The sequence below is a fragment of the Phoca vitulina genome, unplaced genomic scaffold (assembly GCF_004348235.1).
Source record: "Phoca vitulina isolate PV1807 unplaced genomic scaffold, GSC_HSeal_1.0 scaffold91, whole genome shotgun sequence".
Taxonomy (NCBI): domain Eukaryota; kingdom Metazoa; phylum Chordata; class Mammalia; order Carnivora; family Phocidae; genus Phoca; species Phoca vitulina.
The window spans coordinates 1,389,331-1,416,178 of NW_022589794.1; the positions used below are offsets into that span (position 1 = coordinate 1,389,331).

The 26,848-nt window shown below is 54.1% G+C and overlaps 1 protein-coding gene across 13 annotated transcripts in view; it reads right to left on the bottom strand.

Annotated features, from left to right (window-relative positions):
- Positions 1-5,804: 5,804 nt before the first annotated feature.
- RIMBP2 (RIMS binding protein 2) overlaps positions 5,805-26,848 on the bottom strand; it is a 92,960-nt gene continuing 71,916 nt past the window's right edge. For 2 of the 13 annotated variants that reach the window (XM_032396357.1, XM_032396356.1), the window contains 8 exons: positions 25,261-25,932; positions 23,595-23,712; positions 20,258-20,442; positions 19,573-19,741; positions 14,877-14,977; positions 13,507-13,578; positions 9,789-9,923; positions 5,805-7,429 (listed from right to left, as the gene is read on the bottom strand). In XM_032396357.1, the coding sequence (XP_032252248.1) occupies positions 7,184-7,429; positions 9,789-9,923; positions 13,507-13,578; positions 14,877-14,977; positions 19,573-19,741; positions 20,258-20,442; positions 23,595-23,712; positions 25,261-25,932 (1,698 nt within the window). In that variant the 3' untranslated portion in view covers positions 5,805-7,183. The other 11 variants (XM_032396362.1, XM_032396359.1, XM_032396364.1 and 8 more) reach the window with 8 other exon arrangements.

The following is a 26,848-nucleotide window of genomic DNA, read 5'->3' on the forward strand; positions in this document are numbered from 1 at the left end:
TTGGCCCTCTGCTTCGAGCGGCTCCTTAGCTGCCCCGGTTCACGGACCGCGGTCTCCCCCACAGTACGCTCCATCAGTTCCGTGGACAACGGGCTCCCCCCACAGAAAACGGGCTCCCGCCACGGACAGTACGCTCCACCAATTCCACGGACAGCAGGCTCCTCCCCCGCATCGCCTGGACAGCACAATCCACCAATTCCATGGACAACAGGCTCCCCACACGGAGAGCGGGCTCCCGCCACGGACAGTACACTCCACCAGTTCCACACACAGCAGGCTCCCCCCACGAACAGTACACCAATTCCACGGACAACGGGCTCCTCCCACAGAGAGTGGGCTCCCGCCACGGACAGTACGCTCCACCAATTCCATGGACAGCAGGCTCCCCGCTATGGAGAGTACGCTCCACCAATTCCACGGACAATGAGCTCTGCCCCACGGACAGCAGGCTCCCCCCACGGACAGTACACTCCACCAATTCCACGGACAACAGGCTCCCCCCCCCAACGGACAGCAGGCTCTCCCCAGACAGAACGCTCCACCAATTCCACAGACAATAGGCTCCCCCCACCAGAAAACGGGCTCCCCCCACGGACAGTACACTCCACCAGTTCCACGGACAACGGGCTCCCCCCACAGACAGTACGCTCCACCAATTCCACAGACAACGGGCTCCCCCCACGGACAGTAGACTCCACCAATTCCACGGAAAACAGGCTCCCCCCATGGACAGTATGCTCCACCAATTCCACGGACAGCGGGCTCCCCCCACAGACAGTACGCTCCACCAATTCCATGGACAACAGGCTCTCCCCACCAGACAACAGGCTCCCCGCACGGACAGTACCCTACTCCAGTTCCACGGACAACAGGCTCCCCCCATGGACAGTACACTCCACCAATTCCACGGACAACTGGCTCCCCCCATAGACAGTACGCTCCACCAATTCCATGGACAACGGGCTCCCCCCACGGACAGTATGCTCCACCAATTCCACAGACAGCGGGCTCCCCCCCACGGAGAGTACGCTCCACCAATTCCACAGGCAACAGGCCCCCCCCACCAGACAACGGGCTCCCCCCACAGACAGTATGCTCCACCAATTCCACAGACAACGAGCTCCCCCCACGGACAGTACACTCCACCAATTCCATGGACAACTAGCTCCTCCCCATGGACAGCGGGCTCCTCCCATGGACAGTATGCTCCACCAATTCCACAAACAACAGGACCCCCCCCCCAGACAGCGGGCTCCCCTATGGACAGTATGTTCCACCAATTCCATGCACAGCGAGCTCCGCCCACCACGGACAACAGCCTGCGCCCACGGACAGTACGCTCCACGAATTCCACAGACAACGAGCTCCCCCCCACAGACAGCGGGCTCCCCCACAGACAGTACGCTCCACCAATTCCACAGACAATGGGCTCCCGCCCCACAGACAACAGGCTCCCCCCACGGACAGTACGCTCCACCAATTCCACAGACAGTGGGCTCCCCCCATGGACAGTACGTTCCACCAATTCCATGGACAACGAGCTCCCCCCCACGGACAGCAGGCTCCCCCACAGTATGCTCCACCAATTCCACAGACAATGGGCTCCCCCCCCAGACAGTGGGTTGCCCCCCACGGACAGTATGCTCCACCAATTCCATGGACAACAGACTCCCCCCACCAGACAGCAGGCTCCCCCCACAGACATTACACTCCACCAATTCCACAGACAACATGCTCCCCCTCCATGCACAGCGGGTTCCCCCCACGGAGAGTACGCTCCACCAATTCCACAGACAACGGGCTCCCCCCTATGCACAGAGGGCTCCCCCCACGGACAGTACGCTCCACCAATTCCACGGACAGCGGGCTCCCTCCACGGACAGGGGACTCCCGCACAGGAACAGTGGGCTCTCCCCCCGCGGCCCCCTTGCCCATCCAGGCTTCTTTGGTTTCGGCCTCCTGCCGACTTGGCCAACTGTGACAAGGTGGGTGGAGGTCAGTAATGTACCCTCCAGAGCAGGAAGACACTGTCGTCCCGAAACACAAGCCAGCCAGCCTGCGGCTCAGTCCCATTCGGGGAAACTTACGGCAGCGGGCGACCCAGGACGCTCCAGCGGCTCTCTGCGCGGGGCAGGGCGGGCCTCGCCCCACAGCTTTTATAGAGCGAGGGGCCTGGCGGTGAGGTCACACGCTAGTTATCTCGAGGGGCAACACCTGTGCCCCGGAGAGCCCCAGGTGGAGGCTGTGGATGGAGTCAGTGTTACGCCCCCTTAAAGCAAAAGACCTGTATTGCCCCCAACGGCTTTCCTCCCACAATCCGTGCTCTTTCGGAGCTCCTCCCTGACCCCCGTGGTGCTAACTGGCCAGCTCCTAGCCCTCGTCAGTGACCCTGTGGGCAAAATCTCCTGGAAAGGCTTCCTGTGCCTGGATGCTAGGACGCCGTCCTCCGTTGCCCCCTCCGCCCCGCTGTGACTTCTCTGTGCTGCCCGATTCCACGCTGGAGTGCCTCTAGGGTCTCCCTGCTTTTTGCTTGACCCCCTTGGTGATTCCATTCGGTCCCACGGCTCTTTTCTATGGACGTGTTTCCCGGCCTGACCTACTTTTATCCCCCTTCTCCACCCAGGAGCCCCAACTTAAATCAATTTCATTGAGTTATAATTTACGTATCAGCAAATCCAATTGCATGAGTTTTGACAAATGCATACACTCCTGTGTCTCCGCCTCCATCAGATTTAGAAAAATACCTATTCCCTCCCTCCCACAAGTTCCTTCTTGCTCCTCTGCAAATAGTCCTTCTTCCCACCTTGTCCCCAAGCAACCAACGATCTGCCTTCCACCTACTCTGGAATTCCATGAAAATGAGATCCCATAGTGTGTGCTCCTTTGTGTCTGGTGTCTTCTGCTCGGGACAGACCGTGTTTCGAAGACTCATGCGTGTGACTGTGTGTGTATTTGCTAAGCTGCGTTCCTCTGTCTGGTTGCATTTCATGTTTAGTCGTCAAGGGATGGATATTTGGGGTGTTTTGCCTTTGGGCCTATTGTAACAAACTGTAAGAAATTTTGCTGGAGCCTTGACATGGACACGTATTGTTATTTCTCTTGGGTACGTGCGTAGACATGGAGCTGCTCGATCCTAAGCTGATGGCGGTTTCCGCGGTGCGCATTCCCCTGCCTCTGCCCTGCAAGGCCCGTGAGTCCCAGCTGCTCATGGCTTCCCCAACGTCTGATGGTGTCGCTCTTTCTCATTTTAATAGAATTTTATGTTCGTTTTGTTAAGATTTTATTTATTTGACACAGAGAGAGAGAGTGTGTGCGCACACACAAGCAGGGGGAGTGGCAGAGGGAGAAGAAGGCTCCCCGCTGAGCAGGGAGCCTGATGCGGGACTCGATCCCAGGACCCTGAGATCACGACCTGAGCCAAAGGCAGACTGAGCCACCCAGGTGCCCCTTTAATAGAATTTTAAAATTCTAGCTAAAATTAACCCAAATAAGATGACCTCAGAGAGCCACTGCAGTGGGTGTATAACAACATTCTGTTATTCGGGTTATTATTTGCATGGCCCTGCTGACTAATGATACTGAGCATCTTTTTGTGTGCATCCTGGCCATTTTTACATCTCTTATAAAATAGCTGTCCAAATCTTTTGCATATTTTTTTTTAAAAATTGGTCTTATTGAATGGTAAAATGTCTTTATATATTCTAAATCCAGGTCTTTTGTCAGATATACGTACTATGAACGTTGCCTCCCAGTTTCTGGCTTGCTGTTTTGTTCTCTTAAGTATCATTCAAATAGAAAACATTCTCAAATTTTTTTAAAAGATTTTTTTTTATTCACTTGAGAGGGAGAGAAAGAGTGAGAGCACAAGAGCAGGGCAGAGGGAGAAGCAGACTCCCGGCTGAGCAGGGACTCGATCCCAGGACCCTGAGATCATGACCTGAGCTGAAGGCAGATGCTTAACTGACTGAGCCACCCAGGTGCCCCAGGACATTTTTAAATTTGATGAAATCCAATTATCAGGTTTTTTTTTTTTTCCTTACAGTTTCTGCTTTTTGTGTCCTACTATGTAAGACATCTCTCTGGCCAAAATTTTCCATTTTCTTCTAGAAACTTTAGGGTTTCAACCTTTTCACTTAGAACTGTGATCTGTTTGAATTTTTGTGTGCCATGTGAGATAAGTGTCAGTTTTCCCCCATAAATAATTAGCTCTTTCTGCAACATTTCCAGAAAACCCCACATTTCTTTCCCCTACTGAACTACCTTGGCCCCTTTGCTTTAAATGAACGTGCCACGTATGTATGCATCTACTTCTGGATTCTCTAGTTTGTTCCAGTGACTTAAATGTCCACATCTTACACTAAAACACACTGTCTTGATAACTGTGGCCTTACAATTCTCAAAATCAGGCAACTAGGAGTCTTTCGACTTTGTTCATCTTTTTCAAAACCGTCTTGGCGATCGTAGATCATTTGCATTTCTGCATCATTTTTTAAATCAGCTCATCAATTTCTAGCAAAAGCCTGTTGGGATTTTGACTGGCATCTCACTGAATCAAGAGATCTACTTGGGGGAAAATCGGAAATTTAACAATATTACATCTTCTAAACCACGAACATATTCTGTATCTCTGTTTAAGAGCCCTTTTATTTCTAAGCAATGTTTTATAAATTTCAGCATACAGGTTTTGCTCATATTTTGTTAAACTTATCCCTAAGTATGTTGTGGTTTTGATGCTAATATAACTAATTACCTATATTTTTATTTGATTATTATACCATTTATATTTGTATTTTAGTGCTCACTTCGGCAGCACATATACTAAAATATATTTGTATTTTAATTTCTGTTCTAATTGTTCCCTGCTAGTTTGTAGAAATACCCATGATTTGTGTATGTTGACCTTGTAGCCTGTCACCTTGCCAAATCCACTTCTTAGTCCCAACAGCATTTTGTCGCTGGCTTAGCATTTTCCAAATACAAAATCATGTCCTCTGCAGACTGTTTCCCTTCTTCCTTTCTGAAGTGTACGACTCCTCTTTCCTCAGTGGGCTGGTGTTTTAGGAGCGGTGTGTGCGATGTTGAACACAATTGGTCAGGTGGATGTCCTTGGCTCGGTTTGGATGGAAAGAGGGATGCGGTCAGTCTTTCACCATTAGGTGTGGTGCTGGCTGCCAATCCTATCAAGTTGAGATAAATTCCTTTCTTTTCCTAGTTTCCTGAATAGGGATCGAATTTTGTCCAATGCTTTCGCTGCATCAAAAGACAGCTTTTGTCTTCTGTTCTATTGGTGAAGTGTGTTGATGTTTTCTCAGAAAGTTCAGGCAGCCTTCGTTCCTGGGATGAGCTACAGCCGGGCACAGTGGATCTGTCATCCATTTTATATGTTGCTGGATTTAATCTGCTAATATTTCATTAAGGATTTTTTAAAAATTCAGGGTGCTCTTGGTCTGTGGATTTCTTGTAATGTCTTTGTCTAGTTTTGCTGCGGACACTGCTGGCCTCGGGAGTTGGGGCAGTTTTCTTCTCTCTAGAAGTGTACACAGTTGGCATCATGTACTGCGCGAGCGTTCAGTAGTATTCACCAAAGCTAAGCCCTCATTACTGCTGCGGGTTTGCCCGCATTTGGGTCTGCCTCCAATTTTGGGAAATTTGTAAATATTTTCCAAAAGAATTAGAGAAACATTAGTCCTGGCTACCTTTGCTATTTTTTGGGGGGGGGGGGGAAATTGTCATTTTTTTTTTTTTTACCGTGGTAAAGTTTCTGTAAGAAAACGTACCATTTCAACCATCTTTAAACATGCGGTGGCATAAAGGGCATTCACACTGTCATGTGCACCATAATTTCTTACGTCAGTATTTCTTCAACCGGAATTTATTTTTTCGTAAGACTTTCCATTTGATCTAGCATTTTTTTTTACATTAGTTCGTCACTTTATTCATCTTGCCTAACCGAAACTCTGTGCGCCCTGACCTTCCGCCCTGGCCATGTGGGTTTGGCCGGTTCAGATCGCACACAGGCACGCGGTCACGCGCGGGACCTGAACTGTAAAGGGGCCGGTGAGAAATAGGACAAATATGGTTCGATTCGCCCCCCGGGCCCCGGCTGTCTGTGTGTGAGTGCTCCTCAGGCCCGAGGAACATCGGCCCCGTCCGCCGGAGCGGGCTGCCACCAGCTGTCGCCAGCAGCACGAGGGTGACGGCAGTTGGTGACCAACTCCCGAGTGCTGGTCACAACCACTACGGAAAAACAGGGAAAGGCAGGGCCATCGAGTTTCCTGGTGCACATGGGAGAAAGGAATCCCGAGAGGCCGCTCTGGTCAGAAGTGTTTCAAACCAAGATACAGAAGAAACAGTATTGTATAAAATAACAAATTTTATTTCTATAAAATATCCGACACTAACCATACACATGCACGCACGCACACAGTACTGAGCCACACACCGACGAAGTTAATTTTAATAAATGTACCACACACTAATATATTACAATTTACAAGAGAGTTTTTGAAGACACAATGGGAAAAGCTTGGTCATTCATTTATAAACCTTCCATAAATTACAAAAGAAAGGCAGTCTGAAAAGTATGTATAAAGAGTAAAAACAATTTACAAGTGGACAAGAATTACAAAACAGTAAGCAATCCGATACGCCAGCCGGCAGCTCTGTGAGCCTCTTGTTCGAGGGCCCGTGGGGAGCCCGGGGTGGAGCCGTGTGGACGGACCGAGCTTGGGGGGGGGGGTGCCTCGTGCGTGCGCGCCGCGGGCCGGCTGTGGGTGGCGTGGGACAAATAATGGAAGTGGCGGACAGCCACACGCCACCGAAGGGGACACTGGAAGCCAGGAGCGGTTCTCAGCTTTCTGGCAGGTTGGAGGAGCAGTAACTTCTCCAAACAAAGTGACTTTCTCACTCTTTTTTTTTTTCTTTTTTTGAATGATCTGAGTAAGTAAACATTTTCTGTGTGTTGCCCGGCTCGCTGCGGAAAGGCGAAAAGCCAGGGCGTCCAGATGCACGGCCTGCACGAGTGACTGCAGAGCGCTGTGTGTGGGGTGAGGAGCACTGAATGCACGACACGTACAAAGTTCCACGTAGTTTTTATTGGACAGTACAGACCGTTGTGCGTAAGGCAGAACATCAAGGCGGTTAAACTAGGAACTTCAAGACCAGAGTTAAAGAGAGTGATGCGTCATGAGGCAAGCATTTCGAGGAGGGGTCGAGTTGGAAACCATTGCTTTAAGGGCGGATGACAAATGCACAGAGGCTGGGACCCCGGGTGGGGAGCGAGCCCCTGGCCCCTGGGCGCTCGGGAGAGCCCGCCTCCCGTCAGGCCGCGGGCCAGAGCGGTTGGCACGGAGGCTGGGAGGGGGCACCAGCCGCTCTTTGTCCTCGCCGTTGGCTTAAAGTGGACGGCAGTGCAAAGAGCACTTCTCTCCTGGTGTCAGGGGAGAAGAGTGTGTTTTTAGGAAGTACTTGAGTCATTGAAAGCCCTAGTTTGGAATCAAAGAGAATGACATGGATTGGGGAGTCGTCCAGAAGCACATGGTCATTTCACTGCACCCAGCTTTTTCAGCAGTTTCTTGCCTTTGGAAAGCAGCCCCTTTTTCTTTTTCGAGGACATTTCCCTGCCTCTCCCAGGACTACCAGTACCCATAGATGACGGAGGTGACCCCGAATGGAGATGGGCTGTGGGGGATGGCGCTCTCCTTGCTGTACCTGAACCCTCGGGAGGAACCTAGTAGGTACAGTGCGACAGTTTATTGAGTGCGTGAGCGCCAACATCCATCCGCTGGTAACACCGCACGGCCCCGTCCCCCGCCAGGAAAGGTAAGGGCTGGCTCGTGTCTTCCTTGGGGGTTAAAGGATGCCACGAGCGCGCGCCCCCCCACCCCCACCCCACAGCGGCCCTACGAGGGGGGGTCTAGCCATCCACGTTTGGTCTGCGGTTTCTTTGTCTTCAGGGGAGGGGGAGGCCATTGCTTTGGCCAAACAAGGCTGGGTAATCATTTGCTTTGTAAATTAAGAGCCAAAGCGGAGGGGTGGGGGCAGGGTGGGGAGCAGAAGTCACTTTAAATTAGGTTACAGTGAAACTGGCCGAGTGCCCGTCAGTAATCTTAAAAGCAAAGGTTCTTAAAGGGGACTTGTGGGTCTGAAAGCGACTGGGGTAGAGGAAGTGCTGATCTTGCCGCGCGCATTCCTGGGGAAGTTAGTGCTAGAGCGATGGTACACACCGGTTGAAAGAAAAAAAAACTAAAATGAACCTCAATCGCAATCAAAGGAAGCTTACAGGCCCTTCCTGCGTGCTTTCCCTACTGCCCGGGGCTGGACGTGAATTTCTGCCAGCAGCGTGCGCACATAGTGCCTCGGCCTACGGGCTCCCCGGCGGCTCGGATGCGCGCCTGAGGGCCCGGCGCCCTGTCCTGCGCCCCCCACCTCTCCACGCAAAGCCCTGCCTCACTCGAGTGTTCGGGAGCCAGCAGGCGCAGGAGAGGAGCCCAGGGCTTCAAGCTTGCTTGGATTTAGAATCAAGGTCTAGTTCCAATGGAAGACACCTAGTAAAGCATCCCAAGTACAGCTGAAGATACCGTCCGCTCCGTCTAACGCCATCACTGCGGCTGCATGGCTCCTCACGCCTACTATTGCATTGGCGCCCCCACGGTGGGCCTGGCCGCGAAGGCCGGCGCCCCGGACGCGGGCTTGTGCTTTGAGGAGGGAGCCTGCGCTCTCTCGAGACAGAGGCGCGGACCTGAGGGACCGGTCGCCGGTCGGGGTCAAGGCCGCAGGGGGCCTGTCAGAGCCAACCCTGCATCGCCCCTGCTCGCTACTCATCTGCTCGACCTCCTGTGTTTTTAGAGGAAGATTTCCTAAAGTAAACATAGTGGTTCAAGTTGTGCTTTTTTCCAAGACTGGTTAACAATGCAATATGCAGCTTTAGTGACGAGGAGACCCTGCAACACTCTCTACGTAAACAAACAAGTAGCCTCTTAAGAAATATGTTCCCAATGTTGGCCTTCGAAATATTCTCTATGTAGATAGTAGGAAATGAGGAGTAAAGATGACGATTTGACTACAAATTCAGTTGCTTTACAACTGAGACCGAGTAATAGCCTACTATTTCAGGCCCAGTGGTTTTTTGAGACATATTTCTTTTTGTTTTTGTTTTTGTTTTTAACGCCCACAGTGAAGCCTTGCGTCGCCCGCACTAGTCCGCTAGGGCCGCGGACGGGGCTACGTGTACGGGTATCTTCAGGTGCTCACTTACGTGAAGGCTACAGTGCCTGATTAAGGTGTGAAATGAACACTCTTCTTCTGTTTCCAAGCAGATGAGCAAAGAAATAAAAATATATATATATAAAAATATAATATATAAAAACTGGCAGTGATGAAATAAAATAAAAATGAGACACTAAACATGAATGTCATCCACTAGTTAATTATGCTGGAGGAGGTCTCTGGTCTTTGCTAAGAGGACTGAAATCCTAGCAGGGCAAACGAATGGAAGGACTAGCCATCCCCTTCACTCTCACCCCAGCTGGCATGTGCGTCTACAGGGCAGGACGGGGACTCCCTTTGTGAGGAAAGGCGGATGGGTTAGAATCGAGAGGGGCAGGTTTTGTGAAATAAATAAGCAAAAGTGAGAATGCTTAGACAAAGCCCCAGGGAAGGGCAGAGAGAAAAATTCAGGGCATGGGCTTTTCGGCCCAAGATGCAAACGTATCCACGCGAGGGCTGTGTGAGAGCGAGCGTGGCCGGGGGGGGGACAGGGGTCAGAGGTGCTGGGGGCGTCTGCTTACCCGTTTCGCCTTGGAGCGCATTGGCGCGTCTCGGGGGTAGTGGCCAGGTGCGTCAGAGAGATAGACTTCCACGTCATCAGGCACTTCTTCCAGGAAGTTTGAAGGTACAAGGCCTTTCTGCCCGTTCAGTTCCCCCTAAAAACACAGCAGAACGAGTTACTCGATTTTCCCAAAACCTCCTTCTTGCTCTCGCCACAGGAGCAGAGCTCTGGGGAGGGTTGCCTGCTGGGTCTGTTCTGGTTCAAACGTGGGAGAACTCAGAGGGACTCCAGTGTCTCCAAACTACCCTGATCAGGACAGTGACCGCGGGACGCGTTCGAGGGGCAGAGTCCCGTCCCCGAGGTCTGCATCTGGCCTGTCTGGGGTGGAGCTGAGGAAGGTCTGTTCTGGCCAGTGGGCTCAGGCAGCTCCCAGGAACCAGTCCTCGGGACCACCCCATGTAGTGGCCGTTGACCCCCTGGCTGACCTCAGCATCCCTGGGGGGCTTTTAAAGACACCACTTGAGCAGATGCACCGATCCAGACAGACTGACCCCCTCCCGAGGCCAACATGTGGTCCAGCATGCAGGCCAGGTGCAGAGCTACGCATCCGTCTCGTGCACAACCACATTCTCACCATAAAAATGCAAACAATATGGGGGACGTGAAAGTGTCCGTTGACACCTCCCTAGAGAGGATACTGCTTCAGGTCCGTCTGTTCCCTTCCAGAACTTTCTCTCACATCTCTACGCAGGTACATAGTTAAGGTCACCGTCCACAGGACATCTGGACTGAGCGGGTCACGGCCACCATGTCACTTCCTCCCCACCGCCCCCAATACCCACCTGCCCCATCAGTGTCCAAAACCAAGTCCCAGACTGGTTGGCCCCAGACTACATGGGAGTCTGTTGCTCTGTTTTCAAGTCTAAGAAATGACAGCATGAGATGCGCAGCCTACTGCCTGATTAGAAACTGCAGCCAAGGACAGCACCACCAGGGTGAAGAGTGAACCTACGGGATGGATGGGAGAATGTTCGCAAGCTACCTACCTAAGAAGGGGTCGTGTCCAGAGCCCATCGAGAGCTCAACACAAGAACCCGATTAAACAATGGGCAAAGGATCTGTATCGCTATTTCTCCCCCAAAAAGACACACAGACGGCCAACAAGTACATGGAAAGATGCTCAACATGAATTAACGAACATCTTAGGGAAATGTAAACCAGAATCACCAGATACCACCTCACATCTGTTAGGACGTCTACTACAGAACACAAACAAACAAAAATTTAAAAAAACCACAGACAAAATGTTGCTGAAAACAGGGAGGAATTGGAGCCTCGTGCACCTGCTGGGGGGGATGAGAAGTGGGGCGCTGCTGAGGGCAAAACGATCCAGTGGCTCCTCAAAAAGTTAAACCCAGAGTTACCATCTGACCCAGCAATTCCACTCCTGGGTCAAAACCCGAAAGACTTGGAAGCAGGGTCCAAGGGACGTGTTTGCACACCATGTTCATCACTGTATTACTCACAGGGGCCAGGTGTCCATTGACGGGCGAACAGGTGACTAAACCAGGTGCACCCAGCGTGGAATTATTCTCGGCCTCAAAAGGAAGGAGAGGGTAACCCGCACTACGACGTTCCGCTCAGTGAGGTAAGGCAGGCGTGAGAAAAGTCCTCGTGTGTGAGGCCCGGAGAGCAGGTGGATTCATGGGGACGGAGAGGAGATGGGGGGCTGGGGACGCGAGGGGTAAAGGGTGACTGGTGTTTACTGGGGATGGAGTTTCAGGGTGGCAAGCGGGGAGGAGTCCTGGAGGCGGACGGTGGCGACTTCACGACAACGTGAATGTATCACCACCGCACTGTGCATGTAGAAATGATGAAGAATGTGTATTTTATCACAATTAAAAATAAAAATTGATTTAAAAAAAGAGGTAGCCCCAGGTACCTCCCACCTCTTCCCAGCAAGAATCCCCTCTGAGCCCAATACGCACGTGCCGGATCTGGCCACCTGCCCTCTCTTCGACCCCGGAGTCCCCATCCCCGTTCTCCTTCCTCGCCCTCCTCTAGGAGCTAAGGTCTCTCTCTCGGTGTCCCTTAGAGACTTTCTGTAGGACATCTTTGCGGCTTACTGTACACATTTCTCCCACATCGAGGGTCACAAATCACGTCTACGCCAGCCACTCCACTGTCTACGAGCCCAGACGTAGGCCAGATCCTCCTCCCCACCAGCCACGCCTGCCCCTTCAGGGGAGCGCCACGTGGAGTCGTTGCTCGGGTCTGGGGACCGGGTTCTGTGAAAGTGCACGGCCTCATCCTCACATCCCCGTGGGCACGCAGACCCGGACAGTCCCGCGCCCGCGGACATCCGGACGGGCCCCTGCTCGGGGCTCACCGAGGAGCTCGGGGATGGACCTGCCTCTTCCCCTCGTTCTCCCGGGCTTCTCGCGCTGTCCTGTGAACGCCACGTCGGAAGCGCACAGGACCCCCTCACGTTGCCCCCTCCGCCACACACTGCTGCATCAGACGTGGCCACTAGAATCTTCCAGGATCAATGGCACGGATCCCTCTCCATCATGGACAGGCTCAGATGTCCTGTTCACATCCTCAAGCTCAGCATTTTCCAAAGCACATCTTTTTCTCAACTGTGTTCTCGTGCCCGTGTTCCCAAGGGCAGCCATCACCTGAGGCAGAATGTGGGCGTCTTCCTGGACGACACTCTCACCCCAACTAACGACCCCTCTGGGAGCTACTGACGCCGGCTTCCGTCCGCCCCCCTCTGCCACCTGCACCGGCCTGCAGCCCGTGCCCCGGCCTCGGGGGCTCCCACCTCCCTCGCCCGCCCCCTCTCCAGCCCTCGACAGGACAGAAAGCCTGACGTCTGCCCGCTCGCAGACCCTTCTGGAAAGAGACGGGGGCAGAGTGTGAGCATCCTCACTGACACGGATCTGCAGTGATCCCGAGCCTGGATCCCCGCGTGCCTGAGGCTGTGAACTCATCTGACTCAAAGAGAAACCTGCCTTACCAGGACTTGATGGATGCCCAGCTGTTCTGATTAAAGAAAGGGGGGGTGATGGGGGAGGTGGGACCCCTGGCGCGAGATGGTGGCCCTGTCCCCCAGCCCCCCCCGGGGCGGGCACCCCACAGGCCTGCCAGCCGCCTCCTTCACAGCCCTGTGGGCTCGGGCCCGGGAGGGCGGCACTCAGGGGGGCCACCAGGGTGGAAGCATGACGAGAAGCCCATCGGCATTCTCTCTTTTCCTCAGGAAATGTCGGGAGGGTAAAGGACGGAGGCTGCCCCCCGGGCCACTGAGCCGGGAGCCTGGTCCCCGCTGCCAATGGCCGTCAGCTCCGAGGAAGGTCAGGGAGGAGTTCTACACCCTGTTGGTGTGGATTAATTAGTAACTTTGCCTATTTGTATTCCTTCCTTCTCCCGTATAAAAACGTATACCTTACAAATAAACAGAGTTAAACTGGTACCTGTTTGGATGGAAGACAATTTTAGATCGAAGAATGGGAATACATGTGCTTTGTTTGCAGCTTACGGACACGGAAGTGCCCCCTCAGAGCAGGAGGGATGGCGATGCTCACAGCCCCTCTTTCTGTATCAGACGAGCCTCAGTGACAGGGACCTTTCCGAAAGCCATAGGAAGCTTACACATAATTGTAGGGGCAAGAACACGCAAGCGGAAATAGACATGCAAAATGAATGAAATGGTGCTTTTTGATCTTTCAAAAACTTACATAATAAAATCCATCTTCATCGATCTCACCGAAAACGGTAATGATGTCCCCGGTGCAGAAGGTCAGCTCTGCCTGTGGAGACGGAACGGCAAGTTAGTAACACCTTCGGCACGGACGAGTCGGTTTTCCTTAGAAAGTTCTTCACGCTTGCTCTCATGATTTCTTTCTTCTCATTATTCCGGCGTTGACCTGCTCTCTCAAACAGGGAGGACGGGTAGGAGGCCGACGGGTGCCTCCGTGCACGGCGCCTCAGGGACTCAGGAGGACGAACAGCGCAGGCTGCAGCCCGCCTCCCCGCAAAGCGCCCCGCGCTGCTCCCACCGGAGCTCAGTGTGAAGCGTCTGCCTTCGGCTCAGGTCATGATCCCGGGGTCCTGGATCGAGCCCCACATCGGGCTCCCTGCTCCGTGTGGAGCCTGCTTCTCCCTCTCCCTCTGCTGCTCCCCCTGCTTGTGTGCTCGCTCTTGCTCTCAAATAAATAAATAAATAAAATCTTTAAAAAAAAATAAAATAGAACTGGTCAAAAGTTAACTTGAAAAACCCAGAACTTCAGGGGAAAATCCTTTGCAGTGTAAGGACCGTTAGATAACTATCCTTTCACTGAGTGCAAAAAACCTATACTCAATTATTCATTCTCTACAAAGTGTCCGTGCCATGCCAGGCACCAGCCTAGAGACGGGCACACGGACTCTAGTGGAGGGTGCAAACCCAAGACAAAATAACATGTGGGTTAATCTCTGAACATGAAGACGAGGGAAGGAAGCTGACCTCTCAGGCCACCAGGTGTCCCCTGTGAATCGGGTCCATGCAGAAATGCTTGCAGAGTGCACACTCTGAATCTGAACCACGAGCCGGGAGCACGTGGGGCACAAGGAAAACCGTGGGTGACAGATTCGGACACAGCTGTCATCTGAGAAAGCAGGTCCGCGGGCTGAAAACCGACCCTCTCAGCTCTGGAGGCGACACCCTTCCTGCCTCCCAGGGCGTCGAGGGCCACGCCGGCCCAGGCCATGTGTGCGGAGGACACGGGGCCTCCCCCTCAGCTTCTGCGTGTGTGGGGGGCGGGGGGGCCTTACAGTTCTGCTTTCGCTCGGGGCTGTTATTTCTCTCTTCCAGGCGACCCTACAGGGCTGTCACCCGAGGCAGAAGATCGCAGACTGCTCCTCCCGTAGCGTCCCATACGGGGACCCTGGGCCACGGCGACGGGGCCTGTCAGCTGCTGCGCGCCTTCCCCGTCTCCTCCCGCCCAGCTCCCTCACGCCGTTTACTGCATGTACCGACCCTTCCAGATCCCACGGCCCCCAAGCCTCCGTGCGGGGAGAGGCCCAGGCACCGGCCGTGAGCCACAGTGGAACGGCGCCTGGCGCGTACCTCCACGTCGATGTTAGGTGAGCTTTCTCGCGGGTCGTAATCATACAGGGCCACCACCCTCCGCGTCGCCCCCGGGTGCCTGCTGCTTCTTCTGCTTCTCTCTGTTTACATCACAAGGAGAAGAAAGCCATCAGTTGGTTATTCCGAAAGGAGTGGCGCCCCCTCTCCCTCGTCCCCAGGGCAGCAGGGCACACGCAGCCAGCAGGACCCGACGACCGCTCTCTCCAGGGCCTCATGCTCGGGGTGCGAGCACCAGCGAAGCCTCCGGCTGTGGGGCCGGTCGCCCTGAGCTGCATGTTCTCGTATGCTTGCTCTGGCCCAGTACCCTCCCTTACAGCAGCGAGGACGCTTCCCTTCCCCGATGTGTCCGTCCAACGGGGAGGCTAACATGAAGCAGGGGATCCTCCGGAATCAAAGCTCTAAGTGGCTCTGGGCAGCACAGGACGGCGTGTTTCTCCCAGAGGACCTGGCGTTGGTGGTTTTCTTCCAAACACAGCTGCTCGGTGCCTAGAACTGGTTTTTGGGATTCATACAAAGGAAAACCATTGAAGGCAAGTGTTTAGAAAGCAACTGACGTCGGTCATGTGCCCTTCCAGGGCGTCCCGCAGGTGCAGGGCCGGCGTGTGCGAAGTTCCAGACATGGGCCACGCCTTGGGTCCTGCTCCAGGGTGGCCGCTGTAATTTAGAAAGCGCGAGGGCGCCTTTGCTGGGCCTGTGCGTGTGTGTTTCCTTGAAACAGAGCACGGGCTTCCTGCAGGGGTGCATCCAGTCCTTCTGGGCGTTGTTAATTTTCTAGGCGAGGTGCAAGTACGAATCCCTGCAGGTGGTAAGAAGAGCCCAGAGATGCACTCTGTCCGGCGCCCGCTTCCGACCGTGTTGGCAAGCTCACGTGGTCACATCAGCCCTGCAGTCGTCAAGATAGAGGACAGTTCCCTCAGCCCGCAACCGCCCGCCCGTGTCTTTGTGGTCACCTCCAGCCCAGGTAACCCCTGGTTTGTTTTCTGTCCCCATACTTTCACCTTTTCTGGAATATCCTGTAAATGGAGTCATGCAGGTTTTAGAAACTGGCTTCATTCACCGGGACAATGCACCTGAGCTCCCTCCGTGTGACTGCGTGTGTCCGCGGTGCTACGCTTATTGGTGAGGAGCGTCCCCCTGTCCGAAGCATCAGTGACTCGGTCCACCTTCCAGGGGATCAGTGATGCGCAGTGCAGCCGCCGCGAGCGCCCGAGCAGCTGTGTGAGTGCACAGAAGCTCCATTCCCCCGGGCGAGGACCCAGGAGGGGGCGGCCGGCAGCACCGTGTGTCCGGCTGGAGACGGACGGCCCCCTGTTGGGCACAGCGGTCGTGGCACGCGGGTTCGCCTCCAGCCCTGAGGGGGCGTCCTGGCTTCTCATCGCGCTCTAATCGGCACTCCACGGGTCCCGTATGCATCCCTCCACCTGCTCGTTCGCCATCCACGAGTCCTCTGTGGCAAAGGATCTCTTGGGTCTTTTGCCCACGGGGCACTGGTGGTTTGCTTTCCTGTCGTCGAGGTGTTGAGCGCGGTGTGTTCTCAGTGCGGTTCCCCGTCCGGCCGGGTCCCTTGCAGGTACTTGCTGCAGCCTGGGGCCTCGCTCTTCTTTCTCTTCATGCTGCGTTTCTCGATTTTGGAAACTACTCGATGTTAGTGAAGTCTGACATCAGTCTCTTCCTTTTCTGTGTCATGGTTTTAGTGTCACGTCAAAGAAATTGTGGCTTCCTCACCATGAAATTCTTCTCCTAGAAGTTTCATGGTCTGGTTTTATACTTAAGACCGTGTTCAATTTTAAGTTCATTTTTTGAGTTTCAGGAGTGTGGCCCGAGCTTCATTTCTCTTTGCCCAATTCCACCACCCGTTACGGAAAGACCATCCTTTCCCCATTGAACTGCCCCCCTCCCTGGGTTGAAACTCTGTGGACGGTGCAAGCGTTGGTCCGTTTCTGGATTCGCCCTGTTGCACGGATCCCGGTGCCTCTGCGGCCTCCCACACCACCTGGTGTCCATCGGCTCCCCTGTGTGCCAGTCGTAAAACCCGCTTGCACGAGTCTTCCACTGTGCTTTTAAAAAATCGTTCGAGCAACTGTAGTCCCTTTGCCTTTTCGTACACGTTTGATTTAGCGCACTGAATCTACACGGATCCCCGCACAGATGTGGACCAGGGGTGCGTCCCATGCACACAGACTTGGATCAGGGGGGTGCGTCCCATGCACACAGATGTGGACGGGGGGGTGCGTCCCATGCACACAGACATGGACCGGGGGTGCGTCCCATGCACATGGATGTGGACGGGGGAGGGGTGAGTCCCATGCGCATGGACGTGGACCAGGGGTGCGTCCCATGTGCACAGACGTGGACAGGGGGAGGAGTGAGTCCCATGTGCACAGACGTAGACCAGGGGTGCGTCCCATGCGCATGGAGGTGGACAGGGGGAGGGGTGAGTCCCATGCACACAGACGTAGACCAGGGGTGCGTCCCATGCGCACGGACGTGGACCGGGGGGTGTGTCCCATGTGCACAGACGTGGACCGGGGGGTGTGTCCCATGCGCACGGACGTGGACCGGGGGTGCATCCATCTGCAGGTCAGTTTGGGGATGTTGGATGTCTTCACTGCCTGAAGTCCGGGAACATGATGTCTATTTACTTGGGGATCCTTGGATTTCCTTCCTCGCCATTGGTGGTCTCCCCCACACAGAGCCTGCGTGCATTCAACCCCTCCTTTCTCATGTCTGTCACATCGTTGTAAATAGTATTACTTTTTAAATGTCAAGTTCAGGGCGCCTGGCTGGCTCAGTTGGTTGGGCGACTGCCTTCGGCTCAGGTCATGATCCTGGAGTCCCGGGATCGAGTCCCGCATCGGGCTCCCTGCTCGGCGGGGAGTCTGCTTCTCCCTCTGACCCTCCTCCCTCTCATGCTCTCTGTCTCTCATTCTCTCTCTCGCAAATAAATAAAATCTTAAAAAAAAAAAAAAAAAAAAAAAAAATGTCAAGTTCAAATTTTTCACGGTTAACATTGGAAAAACAATTGCTAAGCTCACTCGTTAGTTCTAGGAACTTCTGTTCTAGATCCTTTGAGATTTTCTAAGTAGATTTTCATGTCATCTGTGACTAGAAAAAAGTTTGTCTTCTTTTCCAGTCTGCATCCCGTTTCCTCCTCTCTCACCGCACGTGGTGTCGGAAAAGGGCCGCGAGGCGGACACCGGGTCCTGCCCCGGCCGCAGGAGATGTGCGCTCAGCCCGCAGGGACAATCCTACTTTGTAGCGCTAGAAGGGCCTGTGGTGGCTCAGTCTGGTTCCCTCAAAAGTCACATTTAGAAAAAAAGAATAAAGCAAACAGACATGTAATCTAACTGGTAACATGAATCAAGCCACTGTTTTCCAGCGGATCGCTTGCAGGCTTGCTGGGTGTGCGGTGCATAGAGCCCGCTCCCGCCCTGACCCCGTCACCGTGGCCTTGGGAAAGGAGTCGGGGTATACGGGGCTCAGGGAGCTTCGGCTCGCGGGCTTGACCTGGGCGGTGTATTCACAGGAGCTTCAACTACCAGATGTGGGTTTCAACGTCAGACTGTAAGTTCATTCATACCAAAGAGGTTGAAACAGTGCATTTGATTTTGTGATTATCCTTAAAATTATGCATATTCTTTGAGCCATTGAATTTTGTCTCTGAAATCTGATTTAGAACTAAGTTAACTTAATGTTTTGAAGTATTAAAACCTAAAATGTGAATGACATAAAACGGATCTTTCTGTCTGTAGCTATTTAGAGAAAGCAAAGGCCTTTGTAATGAGTAGATTTTCCCTGCACATGCGCACAATTAGAGATCATAAATGTAATGTTTAAATTCACTGAAAATAGTTTTGCTGTGTACTCACTGGTGCTTGCAAATTGGGTCAAGATAAATGGAGGAGTCTGTCATCCATCCACATTAAGGCGTGAAAATCTTTTCTGCCTTTTGGATGAGCAACACCCACCTGGATGGAAAGCATGGCGCGACCTCATCACCCTCTGACCCGTACTAGGCACAGGCGAAGGCTCACAGCCCATCCCCGGCGTCCTGGTCCGTGCGCGCCGCCTGAACACAGTGCAGTCGCTCCTCACGGCTCTGGGGGCTGGAAGTCTGAGGCCAAGGCGCCGGAGGGTCAGGGTCTGGGGAGGACGCGTGTCCTGGTCCACAGGCTTCTTCTCCCATGTCCTCGTGGGGTAGAGGAGGCGAGGGACGCCCGTGGGGCCTCCTGGATGAGGGTACTGATGCCCCTTTGAGAGTTCTGCAGTCATGCCGTCAGCCCCTCCCAGAGGCTTCGCTTCCTGACCCCAGCACCGTGGGGGTCACATGATAAACTTACACATTTTAGGGGGACGCAACATGCACAAACAACCAGAAAGCAAGTAGTCTATTTTCTAGATGGGACAGACTTTTAGTAAGCAAGGCTGCACTTCATCTTCCATTAGAAAATCATCTATGTTTTTGTAAATATTTAGATGCATAAATGTCCCCAAAGCACGCAGGACCATCACAACCCGGTTTATAGAGTGGGTTCATTTTCAGTCTGGAATGGCCGAGACTGGACCCTGTCCACACCACCTCCTGCTCCTGGCTGGCGGCGTGGCCGCGGGGTGCTGGGAGAAGCAGAAGCAGCCCCGCCAGCAGGTGCAGGGGCGAGCCGGGGCGGGCTCTTACCTATTTTCTCCACGGGCGTGTTCAGAGGAAGGAAGCCTTGCCTCAGAAGCTGGTCCATCATTTCCTCGTCGTCGGCCTGGATTTCTGAGACCATGTTACAAGGAATCAGGCCGAGCCGGGCGCAGGTCTCCCCACGGTAGAAGCCGTCCGCGTCTTTGTCACCATAGACCTGCAGCCGGTGCGGAGGGCCAGTATGATTGCCGGGTCGCAAGCGCATCAGCTCTGCCGGCGCGGAGCCGCGTGTCATCATGATGTGCGGGAAGAGCCCGCGGTCACCGACATGCGCCCTGCAGACGTGCACACCTGCCCCTCCACCCACACAGCCTGAGAACCAGCTTCTGCCCCAGGGTCTGGACAACCCACTGGTCTCCCCATCAGGGCTCTGGCTTCACTTTGCCAGCTGTGTGTGAGGAGACCCCACCCGACAGAGAGGACTTTGAGACTCCTCCTCGCGGTGTTCCCGTCCATAGCAAAGGGCTTCCTCCGAGAGACGGAGGGCCAGGCTGTCTGTCAGGTTCCTACTTCAGACTCACAAGGTCCCTCCTCTCAGCTGGTCCGAAGGCTGAACATACAAAGCAACAGAACGAGCCTGCCCTTGGGACGAGCTAAGGAACTACAGTACGGTGACAGCACCCCCCTTCCCTGGGTGCCCCACCTGCCCGGCAGCCCCCAGCCCGGCCCCCACCTTGATGATCTGTCCTTCCTTAAAAGGAAGCTCTTCTTCGGCAGCATCTGGATTCGGGGACATGGTGAGGGGGTCATAGTCAAAAAGCGCCACAAAGATCCGGGCTGGGAGCTCTTCGGCACCTGGGTCGGTCTCTGACTCTTCGTAGAAGTCTGGAGAAAGGCGGTCCCGCTCACTGTACTCGTCTGGGAGCATGTGGGGACAAAGACAGAGGGCTGGGTGATTCCTGGACTTGGAGACGTGTGCTATTGTAGGAAGTGTGGTTTAGAAGATGGGATGGTGGAGGCACTGTAACTTCTGTCTTTAAAATAAATTTGTGGTCAATATGCAGATCGACACAGATGGGTTTGAAAAACCAGCAGCTGTCATGGAACTCGAGTGTGGGACAGGCCATCCGCTGCAGAGCACAGCCGGCAGGACGGCCCCCCACCCCCACCCTGGTCACCGAAAGGCACCTGCATGTGAGTCAAAGTTTGGGGTACTTCATTGAGCTGCTCACTTAGCTCTAAATACTTAAGTGGCGACAAATGCATTCTTCACGTATTTATTTGTCAGAGAGAGAGAGAGAGAGCACACAAGCAGGGGGAGGGACAGAGGGAGAAGCAGGCTCCCCTCTGAGCAGGGAGCCCAATCCTGGACTCCATCCCAGGACCCTGAGATCACGACCTAAGTCAAAGGGACCTCTGGGGAGGTCACAGTCCCCTGGTCAGAATGGGATCCCCTCGAGTGGGGCATCTCACGTGGAGCAAAGACCAACTATGATAAATGCAAAGACCAGCCACGATCCAGCGAGAAACCGCACCCAATTCCATCCTCCTGCGAGTCATGGGTCAGTGTCAGGAGGCCTTCCTCATGCTGATTGCAAGGTCGAGAATTTACCACATCCAGACCGACATACTTTTTCTCTTTTTAAATCTTTTTAAGTCACTGTTTTCTTAGTTTAGGACACCTAGAGAATATGAAAAGGTATAGTATTTTTATTCAATTGTGAATGCATTGCTTCTTAAAAATCTGTTCAGGGGGGTGCCTGAATGGTTCAGTCGGTTAAGTATCTGACTCTGGATCTTGGTTCCAGTTGTGATCTCAGGGTCGTGAGATCGAGCCCCGCGTCGGGCTCTGCACCGGGCATGGAGCCTGCTTCAGATTCTCTCTCCCTCTGTCCCTCCCCTGCTCATGCTCTCTCTCTCTCAAATAATAATAATAATAATAATAATAATAAATATATTTAGGGAGTATATGGTCTACAGAGTTAAGTTCCTCTGGAAAAGAAAATGAATGCTTTTGGAGTGGAGCAGATTCCTAAAACAATCACTGATATTTGCACAAGAAAAATGGAAGTAAATTGGAACGAGGGGAAAAGGGTCTGTTTGCACGTCACTGACCGTTCCCGGGGGTCACTGGCCACTGGTGAGCACATTTCACTTTTGTCCTCTGAAACTCTAATAGGTGCTTCTGTGTGTGTACGAATCAAAGCATTTGATTTTAATCATGTTTTTATGTGCTTTCTTGCACTGCTACATGATAAGAAGTCAGGTACAATTAAACCAAATCCATCATGGATTATTTAGCACTTTTTTCAGTTGCATTAAGAGGCTTTTTTTGGTTAAAGCGTTAGCATTACTCTCTTTTTGCTAATTTAACTAGTGTTTTACTAAGATGAAAACACGCGTGCAGCGTTTTGATTTCTTTACAATCGAAGGGCCGTCAGAGGCTCCCCGAGGTTGGGGTCAGCTGGTGAGACCTGGGGGCACCTGTGTCTCCCCTTTGCCTCTGTGCCCGCCAGGCCATTTGCAGCCGCTCCCATGGCCGGTCCCTCTGAGTCCCAGGAGACCGGGGGATGAAGCCTCTGCAGAGCCCCAGCGTCCTCGTGGCTCACGCGTCAACCACGTGCACTGCAGTTCACGCCATGAGCCAGGCTGTGGGCTTCACGCATGACAGCGACAGTCCAGTGAGATTCAGAAACCCGCTTCCACAGCAGAGAAGACCCGAGTCTGGGCCGCACACCAGCCCCGCCCCACCTCGTTTCTAAAGATGGCCGGTCCCCCCAAGCCCGGAGCACCCCTCAGGCTCGGGAGTGACACGCGGATCATGTGAACGTGGCACCAGGTTTAGAGCCCCCGAAACTACCCGGGCTCTGCATGATGTAACCTGCCAGGGGATCCGGAATGGGAGACCAGCGTTCACCAGTGGGACTCTGCATACTTTGTCATTTTTCAGTGAACTGAAAAGACTCTTTTTTTAAGGATCTTGAGTATTCTATGACATTTTTACTGATCAATAAAAACATCCTAAAACCGTAAAGGTAGAAGAGGAAATTTTTTTCTCCATTGTCTGGACTCTAATTTAGAGAAGAAAAGTCTGGAAGAAGGACAATAGTTTAGAGGACCTGTTTTGCGTCATCCCATCTGTCTGTCCTGTTAGTTGACGTGAACGGAGGCGACTGTCTCCTAAACATAGGCTGTGGCTGTGATGAGTGCAGCAGGTGTCCGGAGGCCCTAAGCTGTCTCCCCGGAGCCCCGGGCCGGTCCGTTGTACGCCTGCCCCCTTCCCAGCTCTCCCTGCCTTGTTTTCATGCGCGCGTGCATTTTCACAAAAGGCCCGTTTGTTTGGGCTGATTACCAAGTTCCATTATCTTGTGTGAATACCTTTTGGAATTGTTTTTGCCATGATTCATTCCAGTGGAACGAACAAACCTTCAACCACCGCCCCCTTCCCCACCGGCTCGGTCACAGGGACTGAAATGACAGCTTTCAGCAAGACTGGCTCAATCCCAAAAAGGAAGGAAGGGAATGGGCACAGAGTGCCGGAAGAGGGCTCATGAGTAAGGAGGTGAGCCCCGGGAGGAGGGCAGCCCACGCTCCGGAGGCCACATCAGGCCTCGTGGGGTTTCCCGTCACACTGAGCCCCGCTGCCAAAGCCCTTGAGGCACGCAGAGAACTCTCCATTACTCTGGCTTATGTAGGTGTTTGCAGCTTAGCTGCCATTCCTGCTTCTTTGACCACAAGCATCTCATGAGAGCACGAGCCGGGACGTGGAGAAGCAGCACCCTGCAATCTCTCCAGGCCTTATGTGGTTTGGCCTCTCCAGGAAAGAAAAAAATCAGTAGGGAGAAGATTGACATAAAAAGCCAACTTGATATTTGAGAATACTTACAAATAGGTTTCATTTCTCTTATGCCTCTTTCTGCCTTCTTTTTGCCATAAGTAACGGAGAGTTTTCTGTACGTGGTTGAAAATGCTACTCCTAGTAAGTTTGTAAACACGTTCAGATCAAGGATTGAGCAGCCATGTGCTCTGGGGTCGGAAGAGAGAGAAAAGTGTCAGTCAGGCCCACTAACCGATGGACGGGACCATCATCGGCCGGGACCGCTGAGGACCAACAATGCCATGGGAGAACCTTCGGCCCACGTGATCCACCCTGTCAGCCCGTCCTGCAGACACCGGGTTTCCTAAAATCTGAAGACACAACATATAGTCATAAGTCTCGCCAGCCTTAGGAAACAAGAGAATTAAGTTAGCCAAATCAATTCAACTTAGAAGCAGAAGCTCTAAAGGCAACTAAACTTAGCTTTTAACTGAAAGGTTAGCTGAATAACCTGGAAGAGAAAAAGGCTGCTCACCCCAGCCACCCTGTCTTCCACACCAGAGTTGTTTCTCGACACGCCGAGGGGAGTGGGGGCAAGAAGGGTCTCCTTGGGAGGCAATGTTCTCTGCGGCTCCTGCTGCCAAAGCCAAATTCTTGGAACCAGAGTGAGAGGGGCTCAAACCCAGCTCGTCACCTCTGAGCACAGAGGACCCTCAGCTAGTCTCAGGACAGCCTGCCCTCCCGCAGCGCTCACGGACATGGGGGGGTGGTCTGCACTTCCAAAATCCCGCCTGGGCACAGTTATGTGTGAGGTTACCGGAAACTCAAAGACAGAAGTTTCTGTGCGTTACCAGCTTTGAAACTCACGGCAACATCTTGGCCCTAATCCGAAGACACCAATCAATTTTCAGGGCTGACTCGGAAGGATCTCCTTTACGGACGGGTTTGCTTCTAATTTGCACTAACGGTCAGAATCATACAAGAGAATCACAGCAAAACCTCCAGCTCACTGGTAAGTAGTTGGAGTCGGAAAGTTCTCAGGGGCGCAGGGAATGAACGGTGGTCAGAGAGTCCCAGTGATTAGACGGCTTGTTACACGTGGGGGACAGGGTGTGGACCGCAGGTGGCAGGTGACTCAGCGGGGGTCCGGGTTGGCGCCCTCGTGTGGGCAGACCACGACTGCGCGGGCTCAGACCCAAGGCCTGGCGCCCCCAGCGGCTCACCTGTGCTTTCATGGAAAAGTTCAGCATGGCGGGAGCAAATGCTCTGGAAAGGGGACACAATATAGAGATGAATGAAGCCTTGAATGAAGCCCTACTCTGGACAACCTACTAACAAGCCTGGAACACAAGGCAGGGGGATGCATCTAGAGCTGATGATGGAAAATTCATTCTGAAAACTGCCCCCCCGGAAAGAAACGGGAAGGAAAAAAAAACTACTTTGGAAACAATATGTAAAAATGGATGTCTTCAATAATTGCTCCTCTTTGTTTTTTTCCAGTTATGAGTGAAGACCAAACACACTAGCAACCCACAGCCACAGCCACAGTGAGAACAGGTGGCGGGCCTTACAGGTCCCCGGGGGCTCGTTTTGAAAAGATACGTGTTGCCAAACTTTTGGATCATCATAGTTCAGCTAACCCTTAATTAAAATTTAGATTCAGTTGTCCTTTAATTAAAGCAGCCATAATCGTCGCTGATTCTGTGGGGTGGGGGTCAGTATTCTCAAGCAAAGTAAAGAGGTCGTCAGCGTGGTCAAAGATCAGGAAGCAATGGGACTTAAATCAAAATGCATGGAAATGAGAGACAGCCAGCAGAGAGGCTCCCCAGGGATGGACACCAACAGAAAAAAATCAGGGCAAAGAATGAAAATGGATTGGTTTGGCAAGCAGATGTGAGAAGGAAGTTGACTGCACACACCACAGGGCCTTCTGCCACCCGGGGTGGTGCCTCTGGGGCAGTGGCCCTACTGTTGGGCATGTTTATGCTTTTCTTCCAGACATCCCGCGGGCCTTGGTGCCCCGGGGGCTCCTCCCAGTCATACTTCCTGGGGGCGGATCTCTCTGGGCTCGGGTGGGCGTCATGGCTCCTGAGGACGTCGCTGGGGTCCACTTGCTCCCCAAAGTCCTCCTCGATGCTGCTCTGCCGGGTCAGCGTCCGCCGCCGGGCCAGCAGCGGTCTCAGGCTTCTCCTACTGGGACAGTGCCCGGGGCCCGGGCTGCACCTGGCCGTGCTCCTGAAGCTGAAACACAGCTCCTCCTCACTCCCACAGTCCAGGCCACTGTCCGGGCTCCTGCTGGCCGCGCGGCCGGACCGACAGCCTCTGTCCTGCAGAGTGAAGTCTTCCGCACGGGGGCCGACTGCCGGGCCCCGGGGCTCGGCTGGGAGCCAGGAGGCCTGTGGGGCCTTGTCCCCACCGCGGGCCCGGGCCCTGGCCGAGTACCCTAAGCCCTGTTTGTGCAAGAGCTCGAGGTGCTCTCCCTCCTCGGCTACTTCAGGGATACTGAACAGCCTCGAACTATGCTGGGTCTGGTGGGGGTGCTCAGGCCGCTCCAGGAAGGCCCCCTCGGTGCTGCTACTCTGAGAGCACTCCTTAAGGGGGTGGTGTGTTAACACGGGGTGTGACCAAAGTGACACAGGGGGAGGAAAGAAAATAGACAGAATTAGTCTCAGAGGCCATGAGGGGCAGCAAGCATGCGTGTACTCGTGGGGGCGAAAGGCATGCTCTGGCCGGGCTCTGAAATGAGAACACAAGGTTAACGGATGGTGCCTGGTGCGGGGCAGGGGGCAGGCGCCGGGCCACGGTCCTAGCCTGGAGCAGGCAGCACGCCCAGCGCAGGGCAGGCGTGCCGCGGGGCGCGGCTGGGGACAGCGGGCAGCCGGGGGCACGTGGCCCTGGGAGGCCTGCACCCACCGAGTTCAGAGGGTGGCGGGGCGGGGAGGGGAGGGGTGGGGGGGGCGGTCTGTGCGGCGGAGGCGGACCCCACGGAGGCCCCGCCCACCACTGCTGGGCGCCCTCCCCACCTCCAGCAGCGCTTTGCTCTGGGCTGAACCCGCGTGCGTGACAGCCCAGCCTTGGCGCTTGGGCGCCTTCCGGCTCCGGGCTGTGCGCTGTGCACGGCCGAGCTCCGCCTGTATTTGCAGAGGACCTGGTCGGCCTGGCTCTCCGGATCCTAGCCCGCCGCGTGCGGGGAGCCTCATCCTGCCATCCTGGGCCTGCCTGGCACAGCACCTTCCCGGGGCTGCCCCAGGCCGGAGGTGCCTAGCCACTGTGCCCCCACCCAAAGTCGCCGCACACAGGTTCTCTCTGCTGGGGCATCCTCCACACCAGCTGAGCAGCAAGTGCACCCCGACTGCCTCGCCAGACAAGGCCCTTCCTCCCCAGGCCCCGCATGGGTCTCCGCAAGCTGGGGACCCTGGTGCGTTTACCCGAGAGGGCACAGGAGCTCAGTGTGGGTGGTGAGGGCCTGGGCCAGCGCCCTGGCCTCTGACCCAACCCCTCCCCTTT